The sequence below is a fragment of the Odontesthes bonariensis genome, chromosome 3, assembly GCF_027942865.1.
Source record: "Odontesthes bonariensis isolate fOdoBon6 chromosome 3, fOdoBon6.hap1, whole genome shotgun sequence".
Lineage (NCBI taxonomy): Eukaryota > Metazoa > Chordata > Actinopteri > Atheriniformes > Atherinopsidae > Odontesthes > Odontesthes bonariensis.
In genome coordinates, this window is record NC_134508.1 from 31,666,047 (window position 1) to 31,692,780 (window position 26,734).

Consider the following 26,734-nt stretch of genomic DNA (forward strand, 5'->3'; position numbering starts at 1 on the left):
ATCCGGGGTTTCCGCTGTGCTGCAGCATCGCGCGACTACGTAGTGACCCAACACTGAGTACACGCCGCTTTTCTGAGCACAGGAAGATACCAAAAATATTATTTTCTCTCTTTATTCAGCTTCTACTCATCCCCCATAAGACTTTTGAACACCTGCAAATAACCTCAGACTAACATCTACCTCTGTTATCTATTTATTAAGACTATTTGCACAAATATATTTATATTTATACAGCCTCCTTTCTCTGACCTGTTTTTTATTTTTGTTCTTTTTATTATATATTTTTATTCTTTATATTCCCTTAGGATATTCATCCAACTGTTTTATCATGGCCAAAATGCATTGTAATTTCGTTCTGCAGTGCATCGCTGATGTTATGTTGTATGACAATAAAAGAATCTGAATCTGAGTTTATGAAGTGTAATCCTACGATTTTGACTATTTTCCGGACACCGTCACACCCAATCTTGTCTCTTCAGTTTTATTTATTTGTTTTCCTTAACTTTTTGTGAGTCACTGTGGTGTTTAGGAAAACAATGACTGAAAACCGGTTATGGAGGACAAAAGGTTCACAACTCAACACCTGGACTGGACCTGTAAAACTAGTGCAACATAGCAGAGCAGGTTATTTTCAACTCAATTCACTTTCAGTTTATATTCTCAATACATTCTTACGGAAATAATAAAGCAACAATATATGGTCTTTGGAATTTCATGAATGAAACTCACAAAAAGCCAAGTGACAGTATGAGAGAACAGCTGTCCGGTTTTAGTATTAAAATGGACTGAAGAATTGGGATCTGTTCAATCAAACTGAATAATTTTGGTGTTATCTCACCCAGTCTGTTGGCTAGTAGTGACTGAAAAACATGCACCCCATCTATTATGATAATCCTTCTTCCTGAAATCAAGTAGCAGAACTTAACTGACAAGGGCAGATAGTTTTAGTGTGGTGGCAATGCAAAATGCAATTGTGTATTTTTACTTTTAAAATATCTGTTTAGTTTTCATAGATTTTCATAGATACTTTATACTTTTAATCTAGTTATCTTACCTCATTCTGTTTGTTTTTGCTGTTTTTGTGAAGTGCTGTGAAGCAATACTATCTATCTATTTTTAGTAAGTGCAATAAAAATGACTATTTTTGAAAACTTTCAGTTTTTCAGATCTTACTCTGACCTGATGACGGGACAGTAAAAATGAATCTGTTCCTCTCACCCATTCACAGTTGTACCCTTCTGGAGAAGTTAGTGACTAAATGAGGGGATGTTTTGATTTTATGGGCGTTTCTAGATATATGGCCTTTGGACAACTCTAATGCTCCAATCAGAGAGTACAGTATATACTACACAGTATTAAAATGAATCACCTGCCCCAAAGAACTTGAAGTTGGCGGGGTTGCCAGGTTGGAAGATTGCCAGCGTTATGCTTTGGATGAAAATATTGTATAATATGATTTTCTCAAGATAAAAAACGCTGCTTAAGATCGTGTACAAACAGTCCAGTTAATCTGGAGAGGGTATCAGAATCCATCATTTTGGGAAAAAAAAAAAAAACTGTTTTGAGACTGTGATAAGTATTTCGTATTTCAGCCTACAGACCTTTGATCATTTAGGTATCTAATTCGCCAATATTTATATATATTTTTTTACATATATTATTCATTATACACTATCTGTGATCATATCTCTGTCTCTAAAGTCAGTCATTCTAGAAAACATGCAGGTTTTGGTCACCGATTTCCGGACTGGGCGGTGTGCTGGGAGGAGATACACACATACCTGGCAACATCTAGCCATCATTGCTTTGTTAACACTTCACTGAGTCAAGATGGCAGATTTCGAAGAGCTCAGCGATGAAGAGAAGGTATCATTATTTTTAAGAAATGATGTTTCCTTTTACGTTAAAGCGCTTTCTGAAACTGCGTGCTCTGTGAAAACCTCTCGGTGTTGCATGAATTGCTCAACGGGGCGTTTTAAGTTTTGGTGGAGCTAGCTAAACCAGGGCAATGTTGTACAGTTTGGAGCTGAGCATTAAACCTTCCTCTTGTGAACATTTCCAATGGAAGCCTACACGTGTTCGATTCCGACCCTGTGTGTCCAATCTCACGAAAGTGATTGAATATGCTGTCTAATTTAGCATGAGTGTGCATGAAGAATAATTAGCAGTGGTTCGCTAATGCTAAACCGGGGGAAGTCGGGCTACTTCCTGCATCTATAGTAAGGATAATGACAGAGCATCGCTGCACAACACCATCCACACCCAGTTTACTATACAGAAGCTTAGCTTCCTAAACTGGTCCCGGTAAGATCAGAGATTTAATCAAGATGCACATACTCGACTTTGGGTCTGTTTTGAGTGCATTAGTCAGGCAGTAACTTTTTGCTGTGTGTCGGCAGATGCTGCACATACACTGGGTCTTGCAGTGACTGGTCGAGCCGCCTGCATCAGGCTGTAACATGTTGTAAAGTTACGCTTTGCATTCCTAAGGCTGATGGTGTGGCCAGGAGCTTAATCCTCCTGGTATTACTACAGTAAACCTCTCTAATTGTTCCAAATGTAATGACAAGATTGAAATTCTTGAACTAGCAGCCATAAACCTGATTTTTTATTTATTTATTATTATTTAAAAAACAAACAAACAAACATGACATAGAGCTGAGTCTGAGCCTGTGAGGGCTTTCTGGGATTTGAATGGAGTGAGGCTTTAGTGAAACTAGGTTACTCGTAGTAAAGTCACTCTGCTCTTTCAGCCGGACAGCCCATTTGTAGGTCAGTGCCAGCTTTAGCCCCGGAGGCTTCAATAACCCTGCCTGCCTGATGGACGGCATCACTGGCACACCACATAATAACCTATCTGTGAGCGACACAAAGAAGCGGGGCCGGTTAAAGCTTCCTCCTTCTTTGCTTTGTTGATTTATCAAAGTTTTTAACTTGTTATAAGTTGCCGTATGAGAGCAGAGGCAGCTTCTAACAACTAGTTTACTCAAAGGTTTTGACACCACATGCTTACACTTGCATACTGGTGGCTAAGAAAAGCCCTTGGGTGACATGTAGTACACTGCCTGCCATCTAAGGAGTGGTAGAGCTACCAATCCGGCCAAGAATATTAGCCCACTGCTCTCTGCTTCTCTCTAGTGGATACATGTGGCTTTTTCACTTTTAGATTTTACCTGTTACATCCAAATGAAATGTCTTGATTTAAAGAAAAATAATTTTCCCCTTAATCAGAGTTTCTCAGAAGAGGAAGGCGACTTAACCCTGAATTGTCTCTTTGTTTAGAGACCACGTGATGCTTCAAGGTATTTTAAAGTATTATGATGAACTTGTACATTTCCAGGTCCGTATTGCCGCCAATTTTGTGATGCACGCTCCTCCAGGGGAGTTCAATGAAGTTTTCAACGGTGAGCCTTCTTTATGATTTACATCTTTAATTCAAGGCTGCTTGCAATAATCACCTGTGAAAGAAAACAGAAACTTATTTCACGCTCATTATTTTCAGATGTGCGTCTTCTGCTCAACAATGATAGTCTTCTCAGGGATGGGTCATCTCAGTAAGTTTAATTTCTTCAATTTCTTTTTCTATTCAGCAAATGCAGACCGACTTTCTGGATCTGAATGACACTTACGGTTGTAATCTTTCTTTGAATACAGTGCCTTCGCCCAGTACAATATGGATCAGTTCTCTCGTGCCAAAATTGATGGATATGAAGATCAGGCAAGTATTCTTTGAACTATTTTCTCATCTCATCAAACCAAATCAAACTGTAATAGCAGTCCTCGTGTTCATGTCCTCATGAGCTAGCACAGTAACAGCAGGTTTCTCCTCCTGCGTCCTCTGTAGGTTCTGATAACCGAGCACGGAGACCTGGGCAATGGCCGCTTCTTTGACCCACACAACAAGATCTCTTTCAAGTTCGACCACCTGAGGAAGGAGGCTAGCGACCCCCAGCCCCACGAGGGCGAGGCGGCGCTCCGGTCATGGAGAGATGCCTGTGATTCTGTTCTGAGGGCCTACGTCAAGGAGCACTACCCCAGTGGAGTCTGCACCGTGAGCTCATTCTACCAGTCTGCACTGCAGCTGCCATGTTCAGCACGGCACATAATAACTGATCCTGTCTCATTTATTTCAGGTTTATGGGAAGACCATCGATGGCCAGAAGACTATTATCGCTTGCATCGAGGGCCATCAATTTGAGCCTAAAAACTTCTGGTAAGTTGATAGCGGTTAAAGGATAATGATGTCTTTTTAAACTTCTTAATCAAATCTAACTGGAGTACTGTGGTTGTGCAGGGTAGAGACAGTGATGCGTTTAGGGTCGGCTTTCAAGCACTTTCCTCTACATTTTCTGTTTCCAGGAATGGCCGCTACAGATCTGAATGGAAGTTCAGTGTCTCGCAGTCTACAGCACAGCTGGTTGGAGTCTTAAAAGTACAGGTGTGTTGACTGATCATTGGGTTCAGTGTAAGCTTTCTTGTGAGGTTAATCTCGCTGCTTTATCGTATTGTCCCAGATATTATTTTCTCTGTTTATCACAGGTACATTATTATGAGGACGGGAATGTGCAGCTGGTCAGCCATAAAGATATACAGGAATCACTGACTGTGTCTGTAAGTCTTTCTTTCTTTTCTCTTTATAAAGCTTCTTCTCTTCAGATTATTGTCTTAACTGTGCTGTGTGCCACAGTTTTTAATTGATTCATTTCTTTTGTTTGTTTTAAGTAATCCACAAATGTATGTTTTTACAGAATGAGAGCCAAACTGCAAAGGAGTTGGTGAAAATTATTGAGGAAGCTGAGAATGAATACCAGGTACGTGAGAATTGCCTCTATAAAAGAATAACTCTGAAAGCAACAGAAGAACTGTGGCTTGGTTTACGACATTTTTGTTTGAAGCCCTTACAAGATAAGATTTTTTTTCTTGTGTCGTTGTTTCTTGTGCAAAAGTCTTCGTTTGTATTTTGTTTCCAAGGAAACAGAATCTCTTTTTAAAGTCCTCTTGAGAAATAGTTTTACGGGTTTCGCCCTGCTGTGATGGACTGGCGACCTGTCCTGGGTGTACCCTGCCTCACGCCTAATGGCAGCTGGGATAGGCTCCAGCCCCCCGCGACCCAGAGTTGGATTAAGCGGGTGTAGAAAATGGATGGAAGGATGGATGGATGGGTTTCGTCCTGTCCTCGTGCCCGAGCGTTTTCTCAGAAATCGTTTTTTTTCTTTGTTTTGTTTGTTAAACAACTGAACATTTCAAGCCTAAAAAGAGCAGATTTTTTAAAAATGAAAATCCATTGATAACAGTTGCATACATTTGATAATAATGAACAATAATAAACAATAACAACTACAGAAATGATCAAATATGACACAGTTGGACAGACATAAAGTAGTCTTGTTGTGTCCCAAAAGGCTATCGGCTGACAACTTGGCATATCTTAGCCTGGTGTGTCCTTGAAAAGTGGAGGACAACAGAGAGGAAGGTCAAACAACTATCTACAGCTGATGAACTTAATCTAAAAGCGATGTCCTTAAGAAGTAGGAATAAATCCAGCAAAGACCAGACGCATGATGCGAGAGATTTATCTGACCCTTCAGTTGATCCAATGACTGTCTCCATGGAAGGTTGGCTGTCAGGAAGCCATTCTTAAGGAAGGGAAACAGGGAGAAAAGGCTGAGCTGTGCCAAATGACACAAGAAGTGGACTGAAAATCAGAATATTATTATTCTCGAAGCAGTGTGGGATCCTCTTGACAGAGATCAAAATAAAAGGCAGACAACATCCAAAGAAGAGCTTTGAAATGTCCTTCAAGAAACCTGGAGAACTATTCCTGAAGAATACTTAAAGAAATGGCAAGAAAGAAGAAAGTGTTGAAGAATACAAGTGATCAAATGTTTACTTTTAAGCTTGTTAGAACTCTGTCTTTCCCTTACAAACTGCATTTCCATTTAGGTTTGTTTCAGTTTATCATTGAGCCTATTTCTTGTTTTTCTGGCATGATATAAAGAAATGAGGTGTCGCACTGAAATTGCATCATAGTATATTAAATTAATTTAAATTATTTTATTTGTTTCTCTTTATATTCTTTTATGTATTTTTAATGCTTCTTCCACTCCCTGCTGCAATGCTTTTATTTCATGTAAAGCACTTTGAATTGTTTTGTACATGAAATGTGCTATACAAATAAATTTGATTTGATTTTGATTTGATATATTTAGTGTCTATTGGTAGAAATGATGACTGATGTACCTTTTTTTTTTTTTTTTTGTCTTTCAGGTGGCCATCACTGAGAACTATCAGACCATGTCAGACACCACATTCAAGGCCTTACGTAGACAGCTCCCGGTCACCCGCACCAAGATTGACTGGAACAAGATCCTCAGCTACAAGATCGGCAAGGAGATGCAGAATGCCTAGAGGTCGGCATCTGTCGTGGGTTACGACAGACTGGTTGGGGAGAAGCTGTAGCAGCATAACGCACTGTATGTCCTTTCAGAGAGTTACAGGTTCTGTTGGGGACTGAGTGGGAATGCCTTCATTTAAAAAAAAAAAAAAAAAAAAGACATAAAGTGGTGTTACTGTTGCTCATTTGTAACCGTATATTTTTTATTTTTTAACAAATAATGCCTTTGGTGACACTGTGAAAGTTAGGCTGGGCCCTGCCATCCAAATTCTCACATCTACATAATACGTGCATGTGTCTGATCCCTCAGTGTTTCAGGGGACACATCCTCCAGAAGCCCTTCTCCACTTCTCATGTAGCAACTAATTTACATTTTTTATATTTTATTCTTTGAGAGCTTCTAATATCTCTACACATTTCTTTGTTTGAAGGCAAGTACTAAATGCAGTTTGAAATGTTAGCCGACAGGAGAAACTCGGTTGCATCAAATTTCAGTCAAAAGATCCCGTGCTTTTTTTTTAAAAAATACATTCCTGCAGCTAGGTTGTAAGGGGCAGGTTTACATCAACATAAATATCTTTCTTTTCTTTTTTTTTCTGTCCTATTTCTGGAGCAGTTTTTGTTTTCCCTGTTGAGGATTACTTCCTCTGCCTCTCTCTGTCCCCTGAACTGATTGAATATCGGTGTCCTCGTGCCAGCTCTTTGCCTTTAGCCTGTGCTATATTTTTTATACAAACTGTAAGTACATTTATTATTCATGAAATAAAATTATTGCACCAAATGTGGTCCTCGGAGATGTGGTGATCCTTTGTTATTAAGATACTTAAATGTTTTTGATTTACTCGATAAAGTCATTAAGCAGAAAGGGGTTTGTATTAAAAATGAGTCAGTGTTTCACAATATTTAGACAAAAGGAAAAATAGTCGTATTTAGAATATTTCTAATTTTAAAGAAATCAATGAATATTGGTAAAATCATGACTTATTGTGTATATTTTTTTGTCTTATAAATCTTATACCCATCTGACTTTCAAGCTCGTTAAAGTTTATCCTCTTATGTACGTTGGTACATACCTGAAACAGTTGGTTGAGCAACATTTTATAAGATTTCAAGCAGTTTAAATTGATTTGTGTTTGTAGGTGCAAAAGTTGTGAAAATACTCCTTGGTTGAAAGCTTATTGCTCCTTTGGGGCATTCATCAAGGCAAAATACAAATTAAAATCAAGCAAAAATAAGGAGATACAAGTCGGATGATAGCTTTTTGTACTTTAGTTTTGTTTCTTTTTAATCAAACAGTCGTGGGTTAGGTAACGATAAAAGGTGACTACGTCAATTATTAGTACTATTAATAGGAATAATAAGTTCAAACTTAGTGAAAACATATTTGAAAAGAAGGACTCGTGTATTTGATCTGCTTCCAATGATGTAATATCTGCGAAGGCAGGGAGTATCAACAGAAACCTGACTGGCCGAAGTGGGCCACTCGTTACATGGGACCAAAAAAAGAAGGCGTTGCTTTCCTGTATTTAGGAAGCCGTACAAATTAAAAGCATTTCGTTTTTAACTAATATTTTGTTGAGTCGCTGAAAGCGTTTCGCTCTGCTTTCGTGAAGAATTTGTAGACTCTCCCTGACAGCAACCGTTGGAGAGTGTTCCTGAGCGCGAGCTTTGCGCCTAACGGCCAAATAGTAGACCCATATATTCAGGTTGATAATTTGAATGAGGAAACGTCTGGGGGATTGACTGTTAGCTTAACACTGTGAACGTCAGAACGTGCGCTGAAGTCGCGGACAACACTGTGCTAGTACGACGCTAGTTGACGGTGACAAGCAGCCACAGTAATACTTGGGGAAACTGTCAGTTGAACACCAGCCAGCACATGAGCTTCCTCATTCTCAACCTAATGATCGGCAGTCATTAGCTTAGACCTGGGAAGCAAGTCGACATGCCGAAGTATTTAATTCAGTCGCTGGAATCCGGACGAGAGTTTATTGAATTTCTCGGAGACAGAATAAATTCCAACAACAGCAAAACTGAGATCCGAAGCATCTACAACGCCGAGTTTAAGGGCAGGTAGGCTCCAAAAAGTCTTTTCCCCCGTTCAGTGTCGACCTGCTCGGTTTCTGATGCATGTCTCACGTCTGCATTCACAGAGGACAAAAACATCCCAACTTTTCCAGTGTTCTCTATGCTCTTGTGAAATTCAACAAAGTCCAAATAAGACAGGGGAAAATCTACACCCATGCCAAACCTCAGGTAAGATGTGATGTTGTCTGTTGTTTATATGGCCCCTGCTGTTCAGACACAACTATGGACATATTTAGCTTTTAGCTTGCTTGTAAATAATGATGCATGGCGCTATTATTTTGGTAGATTCGGGTGTATTCTGATCAGTGGAGAAGGCCCCGGGCCCCCCAAAGACACAGTTTCAGCTCCAGGGATCGGAAAACACCAGAGACAAGCACACAGGCACTTGTGCTGACTCCAAAGAAGAAAGTGGCGACAGATATCCTCAGCAAGATGAGGCTGAACAGGTAAGTTTGGGTCAGTGAGATGCAACAAGATCATGTTCTTTCTAGTATTATTGTCAAACCCTTTTTATGATAAGTGTCTACCTCCACAGCCAGCTTGCCGAGGCAGATGGTAAGCAGGTATATGTAGGATTTGATACCATTTGATGCCAAAGTCTTGAGCCGCCACACGTTTCTTTATACATTTCCAGGAAGGCAGGAAAATTGAGTTTGTATATTTCTAACGACTTGAAAGTCAAAATTTGGTATGACCAGCTCCTTTCTTCAATACGGCCTGAACCCTCTTAGACAAGCTTCCTTGTAATTCCTTTAAGTTGTCTTCAGGAATATGTTGTCTGATATATTTCGCTTCAACCCTGGTTGAGTTAGGAGCCCTTTTTTTTTTTTGTGCTTGAAGGTTTCATTGCTCTGTCAGTACGGCTACATGCGCAGTTGACTCGAGCGATGGCTACAGCTCTACCCGGCCGTTTAACTGGACCACTGTCGTTGTCCCACTCCACATGCAGTTATTAACGTGTGTTTGAGTGAAGAAACAGAAAAAAATGTGAATCAGAGCAGTAAGTAGGTGATAGCAAACTTTAAGGGGATTTAGAAACTCTTTTCATAGTTTCTCCACCAGAGAGCACTGACTTGTTTATGTTTCAGGATGTAACGAGGTCACATTCTTTAAGAGAAAAGATAAATTGCAAGGTCATGTTAAGTCTCCCTTCAGTGGAGACTTCAGTTGGCCCTTCAGTGGCATGCAGACACACATTCTCCTCTCCCATCAGTTTTCTGCGCAACTTGTTGCTCTCTATGTTGGGTTTACGTCAAGTAAAGCATTTTTAAGTGTCACGAGGGCGTTAAAGGTTTCCCAGAAATAATTTAGATGCAAGTTGACAACAAAACAATAAACAAATAACTTCACCGGACAAAATTAGAACAGTTTTATCAAGACAGTGACGTGAGAAGTGTCTCCAGTAAATTTACAAAGAAAAGCTAATCCATTCAGAGCTTCAAAAACAAATAAGAGACTCTTATAGTGACTACTCCATTAGACTGGTAACCCGGGGGATGGTTGGTGCCGTCTCCTGATATGAACAGGAAGTTTCAGAGCTTCACTACGAACCATCAATCACACTAAACCGTGCCCGACTCCCACATAAAAGGAGCCATAGTGAGCGACCCTTAGATAATAAAAGTGTATGAAACAGTCGCCAGAGTTGCCAAAAACAGATGGTTTTAATTATTTCCTTTGTTGTTTATCTCACATGTCCCATTTCAAACCAAGTCAGGTGTGACTTTTAGATTTGTGGCTTGTGAGCTCAGATGTGAGATCAAAGATCCAAGAGCTTTGACTTTATCAGCTGGAAATTCTCATGACTGATAATCGTCGGTTTCATTGTGCCTCCTCCTTCCCACTGTGTTCTGGATTAGCTGAAGGGGAAGAGTGGCAAAAGACAGAATAATTTCCTCAGTGATAAGTTTTCAAGCTTTAAAACTAGTTTGCGTACCGTTTCGCTTTGGTGTCGCAGCTGTCTGTGTAGAGGTGTGCAGAGTCCTGCAGAAGAAGCTCTGTATTAGTTCAAGCGAGATGACTGAAACTTTCCAGCCTGTTGTATGGAAAAATGGGTACTTCAGAATAAATTTGCACCAGTTTCAGTTCAGACTCATGACTCGGTGCCATGAAATGCTATATACAAATGAAAAATTGATTTGATAAACTCAGGGGCATAAAATCAGCAACCTCACATCCATGCACATGTCGACAGATAATCCAGTTGTGTGTTTGTATTTGTGCTGGCATTCATTTGTCACTGATCGGGTGATTTCTGGGAAAACACGAGCCTTGGATTAGAACTTCCTCTGAAATCTGCGACTTGGCCAAAGTAAAGAAGTTAGGATAAGATTTGCAATTCGGACCAACAAAAAATGAGCCGAGAACTCATTTCGGAGTATGAGCCCATACTGTATCTCTAATGTACACAGGACACCTACTTTAGACATCCTACTTTACTTGCTGCCGGTCCTCTTTAGTAATTCACACATGCCAGACAGAGGAGGTTCAGCTCAGCATCAGTGTTTCCTTTTACACATCAAGCAGGAGGAATCAACTCTGTGACGACAGCAAAGTTGGTTAGAGCGCTGAGTTCTGTGATGCCTGCTCTTCTTTACACACACAGAGGCGTATTAGCGGCTGATCAACTTGGACCCCAAAGGACCCCTGTGCTTTGACACATGACACCAATGAACAAAGAAAGCGCATCAGTTCCAGCTTGAAATGCATGTGTGAAAAGGCTTTTCGTGGCAAGTCCCAGCAAGTTGGCTGCTGTCATTAAGGAAGAAATGGCCGGACCTTTTCTGGTTGATAATTAACTAAAAATCACCCCCAAATTAGCTGCTTCCACAGCATTTTTTTATTTTTTATTGTACTGGTACAATGCTTCATCACGTATTCCACCGCTTGGCTCACCAGCAAACACCTCAGAGATGACCGGAAAATGACCAGAGCTTCTTCATCAACTTACTTAAATCCCACTGGGAACTTTAGGGTCCCTCCCAAACTTGAGATTTCCAGAGAGGTAATGGACTGCGTGGCTGTGCTTGCTGGTTCAGCAAAAAGCAGACTGTGGTGTGAAATAGTGAACCTCCGGAGCCGGATGATGCCAGGAGGGGTTATGGAGACTACCAAGTCAATTACTCTTCTTTTTCTTCTATCAAGCCGTCACAACAGATGAAGAACAGAGACTCGGAATTGTAACTAAACCCAGAAAAGTCTAGACTGAACTTCTGTGTTTCACATGTTTCACATGTTTCATATCTAATTACCTGTAAAAAACACTGATTCATATATTCAATTTCAGGATGTCCATGTCCTGTATTTGATGAACTAAACATGAAATTCAGTTACTGTAATGCCTGAGACACTCCGCATGGGTTCTGGAGAAAGAGGAAGAACCAAGATCCATGTTCAACACAAATTGTATGTTGACATCTTAATATGGTTGTAGATACGGAGGTTCCTGGAGTTCACCCATGCCTCATCCTCATGGCCCTTCCCTGACCCCTCCCTTCCAGGCCCAGTTAATGCACTCATAACAGAGAAACCTGCCAAAATCTGTAGTAAGGGACAATAAGTTGAGACACGAACCTAGATGTCACAGACAAAGAAGTGTCTTTATTATAGCCGTGGGTGGTCATTTCATTATTCATTATCTCCATCGAGAAAGTGTTGCAGTATAGATGCATCTAGATCTGTGCAGCAGCGTGCAGAGCAGCACCGCAGTCACTCTTGAGGAGTTTTTGACTTAAGATCTGATGTGAAGCGTTGCACATCTTGCAGGAAACGTGCAGTCCCATGTATGAGTCCAGGTGCTGTAGGAGTAAAAGCTATAGACCATGACACTCTGGACACTGTATTTCCATCAAGTAAGTCACTACGTTCACTGTATTATTATTATTATTATGAGATAAACACTACATCAAAAATAATTAACAGGTGTTATGAAAAGTCATTACATTCATTTGATTGTGTGAAGAGCATTGTTAGCTCGATTAGCTCGATGGTAGTCATGAAGCATATCAGCGCTGGGCTCAGTGGAACAGAGCTCCCGCTGGAAATCCGTCAGGTCGAGTCTCGCTTTCCGGGTATCTTTTGTATTTATATGACACATAGGTTGGACTCACACTCGACCGAGTATGATTGGACGTGAGTAGGTTCAACATGCTTCGTCATATTCTCTGGATCAGCCAAACAATGTGTGTGTGTGAATCTTGCACCTGCTTTCCCAGGCTAATTGTTTTGTCTCACTATGCCTGGATCACTTTAGGTCATCGTGGAAAAGTACAGAGACTATTTCATTTATAATGTCCAAGAACAAAGCCAATTTTAACAGCATTAATGCACAATAAATAAAGGTTTTTAATCAAATGTGGTTGGATATTTGGCCGAGAGTGGGGGTGAAACCATTAAGGAAAAAAAGATTGAATATGACACCATTATCTCTGGTCCATTATCTCTTTTTTTTTTTTTTTTTTTTTCCAATAAGTCAGGGCTTCATCAAAGACTGAAGGTATAAAAGAGGATGTAGCACCGCACAGATTTCAGTTAGCTCCAGGCTGACTCAGTTTTATGTCCTGTGTGATGGAATAAACTCTACTGCATCAAGCTCTGATCATCTACACTGCCTTCTCGACTCCACTCATTTTGAGGGTGTTTTTAAAGTGTTGGAGACTAACTCCTGAGTCAAATCCTGGTCCAAACTGGGACAGCACACTGTTTCAAACCCACATCAGGAGTTTGGCAGTTTGTGATGAAATACCTTTGGCTTCAGCATGAAAACAAGACAAGGACTAAAGTGAGGAGGCCAGTAAACTACAAGCTAAGCTCAGAGATGATGATGATGAATGGTAAATGTTGAGTCTGACCCAGACCAACTGATGTGCTTTATTAATTTAGTAAAAGTTGTCAAATTGATGGAGGTCATAGTTCACCAGATTCTCTTTTTTGGGTACTCATAGAAGGAGAACGCAGGAAGAGAGTGTTTGAGAGAGAGTTGGATAAACGGTCAGGACAGAGCAAGAGAAAATGTGAGAGGCAGGAGAGAGCAGATCCCAGAGGTGAAACAGAGGTTTTCACAGTAATACAGACCGTCTTAGTGATACTCTCTGCATGTGGGGAGTAATACTTTTATGTCTAAAATGTGTAGCAGTGTTCAGAATGTATTTGCTTTTTTTTTTATTAATGAAAACTAATATCTAGCCTACATTTTTACCTTTACCAGTTTCAGCAGCAGTTGTCTGGCAGTAGCAGGATTAGTGGGCCTAGTCACCAGCCTTGTGTAATACACATTTAACACGGGTAGCAGGCCAGGCCTGTACACTAAGAAATGGAGATCTTTTGTCCAAGTCGAGCTACATGTGTATGTAAACCATAATGTTAATGGTAAAGTATTCATCAAAACATGCTGCTTATTTATCTATCCACACATCATGTTTTCCCCCTGTAATGTTACATACGTTCACACTTTTTAAGCATATTGATTTTAACAGTGTTAGTCCTACAGAGGCTCATATAAAGTTATCTCAGAAAGGAAGAGAATAAAGTTTTTTAGTGAAATAATAAGTAACTAAAGCAGTTGATTTACTCATAAATATAGGCTGCACCATGACGGAGCCCAACTCCCGAAAGGTTACCCGACTTCCTTCCTCGTCTGCTTCACTCAATGACTCATTGCTTCATTTTTCATGCTTCTCTTGTGGTGTGTTTTCTATACTCTTCCTTCCTTCTTGCTTTTTTCTTTTCGCGGTCTCTTGTTTCCGCTTTGTCTTTTTGCTGACGCAGCTTTATTTTTTGTTCTGCGTTATTTTGTCTGCCATACAAATAAGTCCCAGTAAGTTTTTTTCCCTCCATCCTAAAACTTGTTATTATCTTGTTTAAAAGAAATACTCTGCCGGCAGAACCCAACTTTATCACAGCATTCTGTGACATGATCACCAGTTGTCAGAAGCTTATGATGTTTTCCTTCATTAATATCTAACAGCATAAAGCCAGATGTACTTTTTGTAGGATGCAACTTTACAATAAAGATGTATCAGATATTTGAAGTTGGGCTGTTAGGCCAACCACTTGGTTGCATTGACTTTCTTGGTTGTTTCTTGATTACAAAGCCCAGTCAGAGGAGCCCTGGTTATGATACATAACACTCAAGTATATGACTTTGACATATTGTATAATGGCTTTGTGTTAATGGGTATATGAAATCATAACAGTTAGCTATGAACTGTGCCACTCCCACAACAGGAGTGTCAATCTTTTCTAAGTGAAATGATCATATGTGAGTGGAAACTTTGGGCCTGAATTGGATGCATATTTGAAACCTGCAGCGAGGAAAAGAAAGTATGAGAGAGCGGCGGAAAGAGCTGTGGGAAGGCAGATTGCTGGTGCAACTGATATGTGTTGCAAAAAGGGAACTGAGACTTGTCTAATTAGCTGCATCTTAACTAACAGCACTCAGATCTTAGTGATTATTTCAGCCCTGGGTCGGTTGCATTCCTCACCAATGTCAGGTTCAGGGTCAGGGTCACTGCCACACGGAGTTTGCTTCGGCTGTACTAAAACAAAATCCGTCCATGATATACTTTTCTCTGGGGGATTGTGTGTTATTAGTTGTGTTTTAGAGGATAACACTCAAAAGTACTATCTCCCTCCCAGGGCCCATTTTAGGGCTGAAATTTCTCCCCATAAACCCTCTTCTGCTGCGATGAACTGGCGACCTGTCCGGTGTCGAATAGACGGGGATAGAGGAACGGACCAACTAAAAGATCCTGTTTCTGGATTTCCATCAGTGGATTTCTTTCACTTTTCTAAACTATTGGCTGTTGATGAGAATTTGCTGTAAATGGTGAAACAAATAGCAAGTGTTAAAGAGTGTGAAGTTTCTAATTCTGGGACACATCGAATGCAGCGTGAGTTGAACTTGAAGTTGGGAGGAGATAAGATAAGAGGGCTGGACAACAATACGCTGAGCTGGGATGGCTGATAGGAACTTCAGACACCCAAATATATGCTCTCAAGTTCAGCAAAGTAGTTTTTTTTTCATGTTTCTTTTAAGACAATGTTATGTCTGGGTTATTATGACCTGGAGGTCATGTTTTTTCAGCATGCTGTGTTGAAAACATGTGATTGCGTGTCGTTTACTGGGAATACTAAGTAAAAGCATTATTTTGTTGAATGTCAGAAACAGATTTTATTTATATAAGATGTTCTAAGTATAAACAGAAGTGACAGCCCCCTTTCCCTTAAAAAGAGGTGCGTTCCCTTTGCCTAGTTTGTTATTCTTATGATAACTCTGCTTACTTCTGCTCTGTGCTGTGAATAAACCTGCATGGAGTGAAAAATGTGCCCCTGTTTCTATGTGCACCCTCTCTGAGATACGGTGGCATCTCGCATCAGGCACGATCAGAAGTGTTTTAAAGTGTGCAATGAACAGCCTGATCACGTCTATCTCTCACAGGAAAGAGATGACGGCTGATAAGCAGGGCATTGAAATCGCTTCAGAACCTGCGGCGAGCGGTGGAAAGGTTCAGTTCACCGTGTCTCAAAGGGAGCCGTTCGTTGTCACTTTCCACATTGTAAACAAAGGCCCAAACAACATCAACTTCATCTACTACACTGCCCTCAGCAGGGTTCTCTGTTTCACCCTGGTGGATGAAAGGAGAGTGTCTAAAGCCTGTCCGCTGTTCCTCTGTCCAGGTGAGACACACAAACACCCACCATTTGTCGTTTTTAGTGATGAAAAATACACAGAGTTGATGGCAAATAATTGTGGATCCCTGCTTTCTTCTTTTATTCCACAGGAGAGAGCTATGACATCATGGTTCGGTTTACACTTAAGCACTCAGGATACTTCCCCGTCTTGATGTACTTTGAGTTCATAGCTGATCTGCCAACGCCGGTGCGTTTTGCGATTGTCAAAGAGATCGAAGGTGCAGTGCAGACCCCTCTGGCTGTGGAGCTGAGGCCTGTGGCTCCATATCAACCTTTCAAAGTGGCTCCATCCAAACCCGATGTTAAAGTGGTGGTGGAGGGAGAACCACCTGAGGGGTAAGCTGTTAAAAGATGTTAATATATCTAATTGGATGTTGCTAAATATGATGCTGAGCTAAAAAAAAAAAAAAAAGTGACCCGGAACATAACATAGACTTTGTGTTTTATCAACACTTATTACAGTCATATGGTGTGTCGTGTTCTCCTTAGTTCTACTGTCCAGAATGCGACAACGGCTGTGAAATTAGGAGAATACAAGTGCCCCAAGTATCTGAAGGAACTTGCCAAACACGGGTTGGAGTACTATGAGCACCTCTCTTTAACCGCCAGAAAGAAGTTTACAGAAGTGAAGTGAGAGATCAGCCTAACTTATTGCAATGAACTGTTCCTGCTGTCAGTCAAGCATTTAATAGAGTTAAGCTCTTTGTATCTGCGCTGTATGTCTAGAAGTGTCCTCAACTCGTCCTTAAGCATGAAGAACTACTCCCGTCGGTTCCACCTCCTGCTCTACTTGGAAGAGATACAGATGGAAGTGGACATCAGAAAGTATGACCTCTGCAATCAAATCATGACTCAAGACCAAGGCAACAGAAAACTGCTCATACTCAAAGTAAAGAGTCCTCATGTCTTGTTTGATGAAAATGATGATTTTTGTGACTAAAAGGGAGAGTCAATTGCACACTGAAATTGGGTGTATTGGTATTTAAAAGGACTGTTGAAAGAGAAGTTTTAATCAACTAAAATTTAGCCAAAAGAATGTGAATAACCTGCAGAGATGTATACTTGTAAGACATGAAAACGATCTGCTGTAGAATGGAATAGTAAGTTCTATTAATGTACAGGTCCCTGGTGTTGCTGAAAATCGTCCATCTGTACTACGAGGAGATTGTCTGTGGGCGACCAAATCTGCGGAGAAAAGTTCACCGATCACAGTGTACACCGGATATGTACACAAAGTAGAGCTGGATAGAGTCAAGCTGGGCTTCTCTAACAAGTAAGAGCTGGAACACTGATATGTGACCTCAGGCAAGTTGGAGTACCTCAGAACCTAACTGACATGTTACCCACTGTTGACTGATTTGAGGTTGTTGGAGACTTTTATCAGCAATATGAAGTTCGACGTGGAGTTCACAATCAACAGGCTGACTTTGAAGCTGCAGCAGCGTGCTGTGGATTTGGCAGTGCAGCATCGGCTTGAGGAGGTGCTGTTCCCGTCGGGTGCAGCCGTGGCTAATGTTCCCTTGCCTGAACTCAGGTCTGTATCAGGAACAAACACAGAGATGTAACCACCTCAGAGGACCACGTTTCATGTGTTCCGGGTGTTTTATAGAGAAGTTTGAACAGTCTGCTGCTATTAAAGGGACATTTTTTTTTTTTGGGGGGGTGGGGGGGTGGGGGGGGGGGTTGGTAATCAGTCAAGCTACGGTTCGAGTTTAATGCCAGAGAGTGGTAGATCGGTGCATCGGTGTGTGTTTACACGCATCAAGCTGGCATCGTGGGATCAGCTGAGTGAGAGGTGGCATGCTCAGCTACGCTGGCTTGCCTTTGCACACATAAACTATTTTGCCTCTCTTACAACCTGCCCTGCTGGGAGGTTCAGCAGCAAATCAACTTCACTCTCCCTCTGCTGCCTCTTTTCTTTCACGCATGACACCGATGCGCAGCAGGTGCATCGGTCCCAGCTTGAAAGGCCTGTTATCCTGATGCGCTGATTTTCTGTCACAATCTCTCTCACTCATTAAGCCGTCTGATGGGAAAAAAACAGGATGTAGGTAGGAGCAGCTTTGTTGGAAATTCGGCTGCCTCCTTTAGCCTATACATGCTGGAGTGATTTAATCTCAAACCGCATTATCGAGGTGTGTTCATCCAACTTTTAGATACTCGATTTCTCTCTGACTTATATGTAAACATACTTACTGACTATTCATAAGCCCTACACACAACCCTACTAAGAGAATAGATACATGAATATCCCTTTAATAACCAACGTTCGTAGGCATTTTTCTGCCTTATTGTCCAAACAGGACGAAATACTTTAGTTTGGTTTATTTTCCTGAACATGTTTCAAATAGAATATTTTGAAATATGCTTTTATTTTGGTCACGAGAATCAGTTTAGGTTTTTGCTTCATTAAACCCTGTTCATGGCATCTGTCCCACATGTGTTTCATCTAAGTGCAAAGTGCTAAAGACCATTCCTGCTTCACTCTCTAGTATGTTCAACCGTGAGCTGGAAGACAACCCAGAGCAACGGGATGCTGTCCGGCGCATTGCAGCCGGCTCATCAAAGCCCGCTCCCTATATTGTGTTTGGGCCTCCTGGAACGGGAAAGACAATCACTCTGGTTGAAGCTATTAAACAGGTATTAAGCTTCCAAGACCGTTAATATTAAATCTCTGTTGACTTTTATAATTATCTTTCCTCTATATGAAATGGAGATGCACTCCATATGAACCAGACAAATGGATCTCGCATGATGGATTTCTGTGTTTTTCTTGTCTGTGAAGAACAAAGATGGTGATGCTGTGTATTTCCGCCTGTCTGTGAGATTTTATTCAGTCTGCTCACGGTTGTTTGCTTGTTTGCTTTGGTTGCCACAGTAACAACTGCGCCAACGTATCATCTCGATACGGCTAAAACCCAGAGTTTTATCATTAAAGTCTTACTAATGTATAACCAAAACATTGTAGAAAACATACAGAAGATGTATATGTGTCCTATTTGTCACTCCAATCTTTTGCGTTGATTGAGGTTTGTGTCACCGGAAGTTGTTCGTCAGTAAAAGGGTAGAAAGTCACAAAAAGAATACTTCATTTTCTGTTAACCTTAGACTTTGATGTTGTAAGATTGATGAAAATGGGGAAATGCTTTTTTAAGTTGACCATCCTGGGCTTCTAAAATTCTTTGTGTTTGTGTGCTGCTTCTGCTTGCTGCGAAGCTGGGGACGCACAACGACACCGGACTAACAGGACCGATTGAGAATGCAATTGTCTAATTAAACACGACAAAGTTTCCAGTTTTGTTGGAAAATGTTTATGACAATGAATGTGGCGTGTTTTCCATGTCAGGTTATGTATTTTTCTTGTTTTGCCCATTTGCCTCGTATCCTCGCATCAAGCAGGCTGTCGCGGCCTTCTAAGTTTTCAAACTATATTTTCCGTGGCCGTGGGTGGCAACAGGTGGTTTGACTCTTGCACGCACTTCAGACTTGATTGTTTAAAAAATATATGTAGTTTATTTCCAACAAAAAATATGAACAAAACGATGACTAAAAATCTCTTACAACTTAGATGAAAAACGAAAGTCAACTTAATCTGATTTTACAAGCTCAAAAAGTGGTCAAAAAATCATTTTACCAAAACCTCCCGTCTTCACACTGGACATTTGACATACAAAAAGCCCTTCCAACAGGCCCCTGGTGTGTTTTTAATCTCTCTAATTAATAATTAGCCAAAATAATCTAAACAATTTCAAATATAAAAATCCAAACTAACTAAAGTATATTCTAACTGCCCAAAGAAAACTAAATTGATAGAACTTATGATTTACAAAAATAAATGGCCACAACACAGACTATCACAATAAGCGTCATAACATTTCAGTGGAAATATGTGTGCGTTTAGTGGTAGCACCGTTAGCAAGGGACCAAAATGAGTTTGAAAGTTACAGCATGTCAGATAACAGCAAAACTGCATTATTATGCATCCCTTTGTTAACATTTAAACCTATCATTCACTGCATTGATAAGTTATTACTGCATATGACAAAGTTTTTCCCTTTTAAGTAATGCGTTTTTAATTTTCTTATATTGTCAGGTCAACAGGGCAAATCCATCAGCCCACATCCTCGCCTGTGCACCCTCAAACAGTGCGTGCGACTTGCTCTGCGAGCGACTGATTGTTCACACCAATTCTTATCAGGTTTACCGCATGTACGCCTACAGCCGTGAGCCGAGCAGCATCCCCAAGAACCTGCTGGTGAGCATCCCAATTTAATGTGAACCACAAGACAACATCTCCTCTACGAATGAGAAGTCCTGTCTAGATTTTCTTACTCGTAATATATTTACATCCCATAGTCTTTTAGTCTAAATGTGGGTGAAATCAGAGACATTTTCTTGTCTCAACAAGTCAGACAGATGGACCTGCATCTTCACCAGATTCCTCATGGTCATAACTCCGATTGTCAGTGAGCTTGATGGTTTGATCTAAACCACTCATGGCCCTTTTTTTTTTTTATCCAAGCTTCTAGTAACCAGCTCAGAGTTTTTTCTTTGTGCACGTTCTAAAATGTTTTGCTGTGAAACCACCCTCTGTTTTCTTGAATGCACGGTTATGCTTAGGGATGGGAATCGAAAACCGGTTCTTGTTAAGAACCGGTTCCCAGTGTTTCAATTCCTTGATTCCCTTATCGATTCCAGTGGGCGCGAATGACGTCACCACGCAACGTTGCGTTGCGAGTCCAGTGCAGCTAGCAGCCAACAGTAAACATGGCGCCCAAGCGGTTCAAACGCTCGAAAGTTTGGTTACACATCCCTAAAAAAAGACGACAACAGGGCAACTTGCAAAGTGAATATTTCACCAAAGAGAGGAAATGCTACCAACATGCAATAACTATGAATGAATGTCGCGTTTTCGATCCGCTCCGGACTAACGTTGGTGAATCTGAACCCAGCAACGTTAGCATGTCCTCGGCTAACACTGCAGGTAACTAACTAACTAACAAACACTGCCTATCATGTTAGCGCCATTTGCCTCATTGTAAAACCTGCTGTTAGTAACGGTTAAGGTTAAATGAATGCCTTCTCATGCATTACATTTAGATGAAATCATGAGAGCCAGAGGCTGGTGGTACTACCCCCAGTTCACGTCTACCTCCAGCTTCTCCTTTCACCAGAGCAGGGAAGAGTTAAATTACCCAGGCCATGATAGACGTTTGTAAGGGTTTGTAAGGTCATGACTCGTGTTACTTCTAAACTAAACAAAGTTGATGCTTATCGACCGGTTTGTTGTCCTTTTTCTCCAAATGAGAATCGATAAGGGAACCGATAAAGAACCGAATCGTTAAGCAGAATCGAAAATGGAATTGGAATCGTAAAAATCTTATCAATTCCCATCCCTAGTTATGCTGGCCCAAAATAAATGTCTGTAATAGAGCAAACAAGCTGTCAGAGGGCAGAAAACTTTTCACATCCTACGTGTCTTTCAGAAATACTCTAACTGGGACGACAGACAGGGTTGCTTTGTGTTTCCAGAGAAAGAAATTCTGATGAAATACACGGTTATAGTCACAACTCTGTTCACAGCTGGCAGGTGAGAGCTACGTTCTTGTACATGTAGTATCTGTTCTTCACAGAACATGAGTGAGTTCTATTTGACGTTTGGCACGTTATTCAGTGTTGTTTGCTGTGGTAAAATTGATCTGTGTGTTTCTTTTCTTTAGACTGGTGACTGGAGGTATCCCAGTCGACCACTTCTCGCATGTGTTTGTGGATGAAGCGGGCCAAGCTGCAGAGCCAGAGTGCGCTATTGCCTTTGCAGGTGAATTCTGAAGGTTTTAGCAACAAAACTCTTTGGGTTTGGTGAAACCGTGAAAAAACGATCTAGAAATTTTTGCCTCCAATTTTCTTTTTGAATTAATCAAACTAGAAACGGAACTTCATAAAGAGTCGTTTTAGGTACAGTGAGTTCATTTTAGTTAAATTTTTGCATCAGAATATACAATCATGTGGAATGATGCCTTAAACTATTTTTAAGCTATTTTAAGCTAGTTAAACCGCAAAAGTTAGCATGCAGCGATTTCTCAGACTGATCATTGGTTCATGCTTTCACATTTTGATATGCAACGCACGGGGTATCAGGTTATATGGAGTGAATTTGATGCATCCTGTTTCTGATTGGTTGGGTTGTTTCACAGGCCTGCTCAGCGCAGAGAAGGGTCAGTTGGTGCTGGCAGGAGATCCCGAGCAGCTGGGGCCAATCCTTCGATCTCCTTTTGCAATTCAGTATGGACTCGGTAAGAGGAGGGTGGGAATTATCCTTTACTTGCTTGGACATGTCGTCTCCAATGACTTTAGCTACTGTTCTGTGTATCATTAGCAGTTTTATGGGAGAAAGTGAATGTTTGTTGTTTCCATCATGTCTCAGATTAATAACATGATCTAATAATAATCTGTTTTTTAAACTCCCTCCAGAACTGTCTCTGTTGGAGAGGCTGATGAAACATAAATTATATCGAGACTTTGACACCCGGTTTGTCACCAAACTGCTGCGAAACTACAGGTGAGTCTCAGCTATAACCTCCATTGTCCTGGTGGAAGTTTCCTGTTTATGTTGCTCCTGTTTTGATAACTAAAAACTGTTGTCTTGTTTTCTTTCTTCTCAGGTCTCATGGTGCGATTCTGAAAATCCCCAATGAGTTGTTTTATCAGAATGAATTGCAGGTTTTCGCTGACCAGTTGGAGCGCGAGGCCTACTGCAACTGGAAGGGCCTTCCCAAAAAGGTGCAGCTGTTGGGATGTTTATTGTGGTGTGACGCTTCTTCGCATTTAGTGGTTATATAAACCAAACAAAATTAAAAATGTGACAATTATAATGATAATAATACGGAATTCTACAGTGAATTTCTTTCAAATAAACCAAATGCAGTTTATTTCTACAGAAAATCTCGTCCTCTACTGAATTTTGTAAATTTTTAATTGTCTCAGAAGTCCCTTAACTTTATGTGTAATATCCCCTATGTATGTCTGTTTGAATTTGAATGCTCCAGCCATGCTTTCGACATAAAAATGTTATGTCGTTATGGCAACAGTGCCCACGACATCAATGAGCTCTGTTGTTTGATAAACGTTCTAAAACTCTTGTACAGCATAAAAACATAGGGGGATTGTTTCTATTAACCACCCATATTTTGATTTGCCCATCATTTTCAATCTCACACACAGCATTCAACATATTAACTGATAACTTCTTGTTCTCCACTACAACAGGGTTTCCCTGTGATCTTCCACGGAGTGATGGGGAAAGATGAGAGAGAGGCCAACAGTCCATCTTTCTTCAATGTGTCTGAGATTGAGGTCCTGGTCTCTTACCTCACCGAGCTGGTGGAGACACAAGGAAAGAAGGGTCTGCCCAAGCTCTCTCCTAAAGATATCGGCATAATCACCCCATACAGGAAACAAGTGAGGCTATGTGATGCTCATTTGTGTTTTAAAGGCCAGGAGAACGTGGCTGTAAGAGATATTTGTACACATCAGTAGCCTCGTTGCTTTTGTTTCAGGTTGAGAAAATCCAGAAGGCCCTGAAGTCTGTCCCAGGCCTGAGTCGATGGACTGACCTCAAGGAACTGAAGGTTAGCTGGGAATACGTCCTGCTCACTCCTATTGGAAAATTTATTTGATTAATTATTGAGGATTGTGTTCGATGTGGGGTCATTTTTCATCATGAAATTAGGTGGGATCTGTGGAGGAGTTTCAGGGACAAGAGAGGAAGATCATCATGGTCTCCACTGTTCGCAGTAGCTCCAGCTACTTTAAGATGGACAAAGACTACAATATTGGATTCCTATCAAATAAAAAGGTCCCATTCTTCATTATTGGAAATTAGATTGAAACTGTATGCACCGCAGATGTGTTTATCTTTAAAGAAGTGATTCAAATCTTTATTTATGCCTGTATGTATTTTGTAGCGGTTCAATGTGGCCCTGACAAGAGCCAAGTCCCTGCTTATTGTCGTCGGAAACCCCGTGATCCTCAAAACGGACCCAATCTGGGAGAAGTAAGTCAAAGCAGCCCGGATGTTTGGTTAAAGTTCTGAAGTAACTTCAGCCTCATGTCTGAGGGGCCTTACTTTGTTCAACTTAGTTTCGACTCACTTTCAACATGTCACGAAACCTCCTGCTGGCACATCAACCTATGAGCACGCACACAAGTAGCTGTGGCTTTTTATTTGGTTTATGAACGACTGTTTAGAGGAGTCTCAGTGATTGTGATATCAAGGAAATCCACAAAACTTTCCATCTCGATGGTTTTCACCACCATTATTAGGCGAATGACCTAAGCATGTTCACAGCGCCAGATCCAAATGAGGAGGGAAAAAGTGATCTGAATGTTCTCATTTTATGAGCATGCTGCAGCCTCTCTGCTCTGGCTGCCTGACACACTCGCTTGTGTTTTTTTTCCGAATATAAATTAGTGCTCTCAGTCGCCCTTTTTTGTCTGTGGGTAGATTTTATAAATACAAACATCAGTAGTCCATCTGATCATCAGACAGTGAGTAAAGATTTCTAACTCCATCCAGCCTCTTGAATGAAGGTAAACACTTTTCAGAGCTGAAAGTAAACTGAAAATGTTATCCGACTTCATGTGTATTCAGTTAAGTCAACAACACAAGCTTTTTCCATTTCTTTGGAAATAATAGTTTTGGACATGCAAAGTGTCTGCCAGGCAGTGACACCTTCCTACTGGGAGTGCAGTTTACTCTTAAAGAGTGGGAAGCCAATCAGTTCAACAAGCTTAAACAAGTAGAAAAGTTACATTTTCGACCGCGTCCATCCAAGACTGGTATGTTTTGTTCTCTCACATAAACTTGTTAAGGGGGAGAAACCTCGACCCTCGTGTGTCTCATCTGTCCAGCCTGCCGCAGGATTCTGCGTCACTGTCTGATTCAATGAGAGCTCAGGAAACATTAAAGCGATATTTTGTTCTGTGAGGTTGCATTTAGTACTTATACTCAGTGTCTTACCTGCTGTAGACCTCAAATAATTTTTCAGAAGCTTTCCAAACGGACGAGTTAAAGCTTTAAAGCCACTCAGGATGAGGCCACCAGAGGAGCAATGTTTTTTTTTTTTTTTTTTTACCATTAAAAGAAAACAAACACTTGAAACTAAATAACTGTCATGATGTTTTTACTGCAGGTAAGACACCAACTGCTCACAACCCCACCTAAAAGACAGAGACGTGAACCTGTTAATGCTGCATATCCCACGTCTGAAAAGGGCTCAGAGGAAAAGATGTTGTTTCTTTAAATTGAGAATGTGATCATTGGGAGTGAAGGTTCATTGTCGTTTGTATAAAAGTTCTCGTCAGCAGTTGAATTTTACAAACTATTTTAAATAGTTTGAGTGCTGTTAAGCCGGACAAAGTTTGATTTTTGTTTATTTATTTTGTTAATTATGTAGTTGTTTGTAGCCCAGGCCTCTGTTCTATCGTGTCTACAACACTATATGGCTTGTTTAGCCTGCAACAATCAGCTGACCTGCTGGAGTCGTTTCAGAGAGGATCAGAAGGGGCTGAGCTGTGGGAGAAAACAAACAGTGAAATTAGCTTCATACGGACTCTTAAAGATTTATTTTCCATATTTGTTCAATCTGTCTGTTTTTTTTTTGTTTTTGGTTTTTTTCAGATTCATCAGCTACTGTAAGGAGATGAAGGGTTATGCTGACTTGGATTTAAAGTATGAAGAGGAAGAAGAGTTTGTGGCAAAAATGGCCTCCCTGAGAATCTTTGGTTCTGAAGATGGAACAAGTAGATCAATTATTTCTTTATGCTTATTTTCTCCAAGCTTGCACCAGTAGCTGGCAACAGCTGATAATTGTCATTATAATGTTGTAAATAGCTTGTTTTTGAGGTGTCAACTGCTAGTTGAACCAAATACAGACATTTGAAGACGTCACCTTTTGGTTTTAGGAAATCGTGATGAGCATTTTTATTTATTTATTCATTTTGAAATCAGTTGTTTCAGGTTGAAACCTCATTAAGCCTGAGACTAAGTGGGTGTTCGGATCATTAACAGCCACAGTGTGGGTTAATGCAGCTTTTTACTTAAGGTGGCATCATTTGCCGGACTAGAATTGTGATATTTTCCTCTGATGAAAAACTACTTTTGTGTTTTCTCTCATTTGTTGTAGTGCCTGCAGGCGAGGAGAGAGAGCTCTAACTAAAGCGTAAGTGGACCCTGAATGGAAGAACAGGGAGCAACATTTTTCCTTGGACCCAGGATTGGCATCCTCAAATAATGACATTTTCTTACATGAGAAAATTTAATTAGTGCTTTTTACACTTTGACTCTTTTGGTCTTTTTGAATATGACTTTTAAAGTTGAATAATTCTTGATATGGCTGTGCAAAAGCTAAACATTTTCAGCAGCAGCAAATGAAGAGCAGTACATTTTAATCTCACTGAATTCATCACCACGTCTTACTAATGTTGTCATTCCTACTTAAACTCCTTTTAATTCCTCTCCGATAAGAGGACGTATATGAAATAAAGTCTTTACTATTTGAA

General features: G+C 40.6%; 2 protein-coding genes across 2 annotated transcripts; both read left to right on the forward strand.

The window, feature by feature from the left end:
* Positions 1-1,781: 1,781 nt before the first annotated feature.
* LOC142377452 (F-actin-capping protein subunit alpha-1) lies at positions 1,782-7,175 on the forward strand. Its single transcript, XM_075461563.1, has 10 exons — positions 1,782-1,866; positions 3,341-3,404; positions 3,503-3,554; positions 3,655-3,718; positions 3,845-4,051; positions 4,134-4,213; positions 4,360-4,438; positions 4,540-4,611; positions 4,749-4,811; positions 6,268-7,175. The coding sequence occupies exons 1-10, from the start codon at positions 1,831-1,833 to the stop codon at positions 6,406-6,408; spliced, it is 858 nt and encodes a 285-aa protein (XP_075317678.1). The 5' UTR covers positions 1,782-1,830; the 3' UTR covers positions 6,409-7,175.
* An 846-nt stretch (positions 7,176-8,021) lies between these two features.
* Positions 8,022-26,734, forward strand: mov10a (Mov10 RNA helicase a). The gene is made up of 22 exons (XM_075461565.1): positions 8,022-8,467; positions 8,548-8,650; positions 8,768-8,928; positions 15,921-16,159; positions 16,264-16,510; positions 16,664-16,804; positions 16,901-17,063; positions 17,296-17,447; positions 17,538-17,708; positions 18,667-18,814; positions 20,268-20,429; positions 21,661-21,764; positions 21,895-21,992; positions 22,369-22,467; positions 22,646-22,733; positions 22,837-22,954; positions 23,441-23,632; positions 23,731-23,802; positions 23,904-24,029; positions 24,139-24,227; positions 25,854-25,975; positions 26,359-26,734. The coding sequence occupies exons 1-22, from the start codon at positions 8,340-8,342 to the stop codon at positions 26,385-26,387; spliced, it is 2,952 nt and encodes a 983-aa protein (XP_075317680.1). The 5' UTR covers positions 8,022-8,339; the 3' UTR covers positions 26,388-26,734.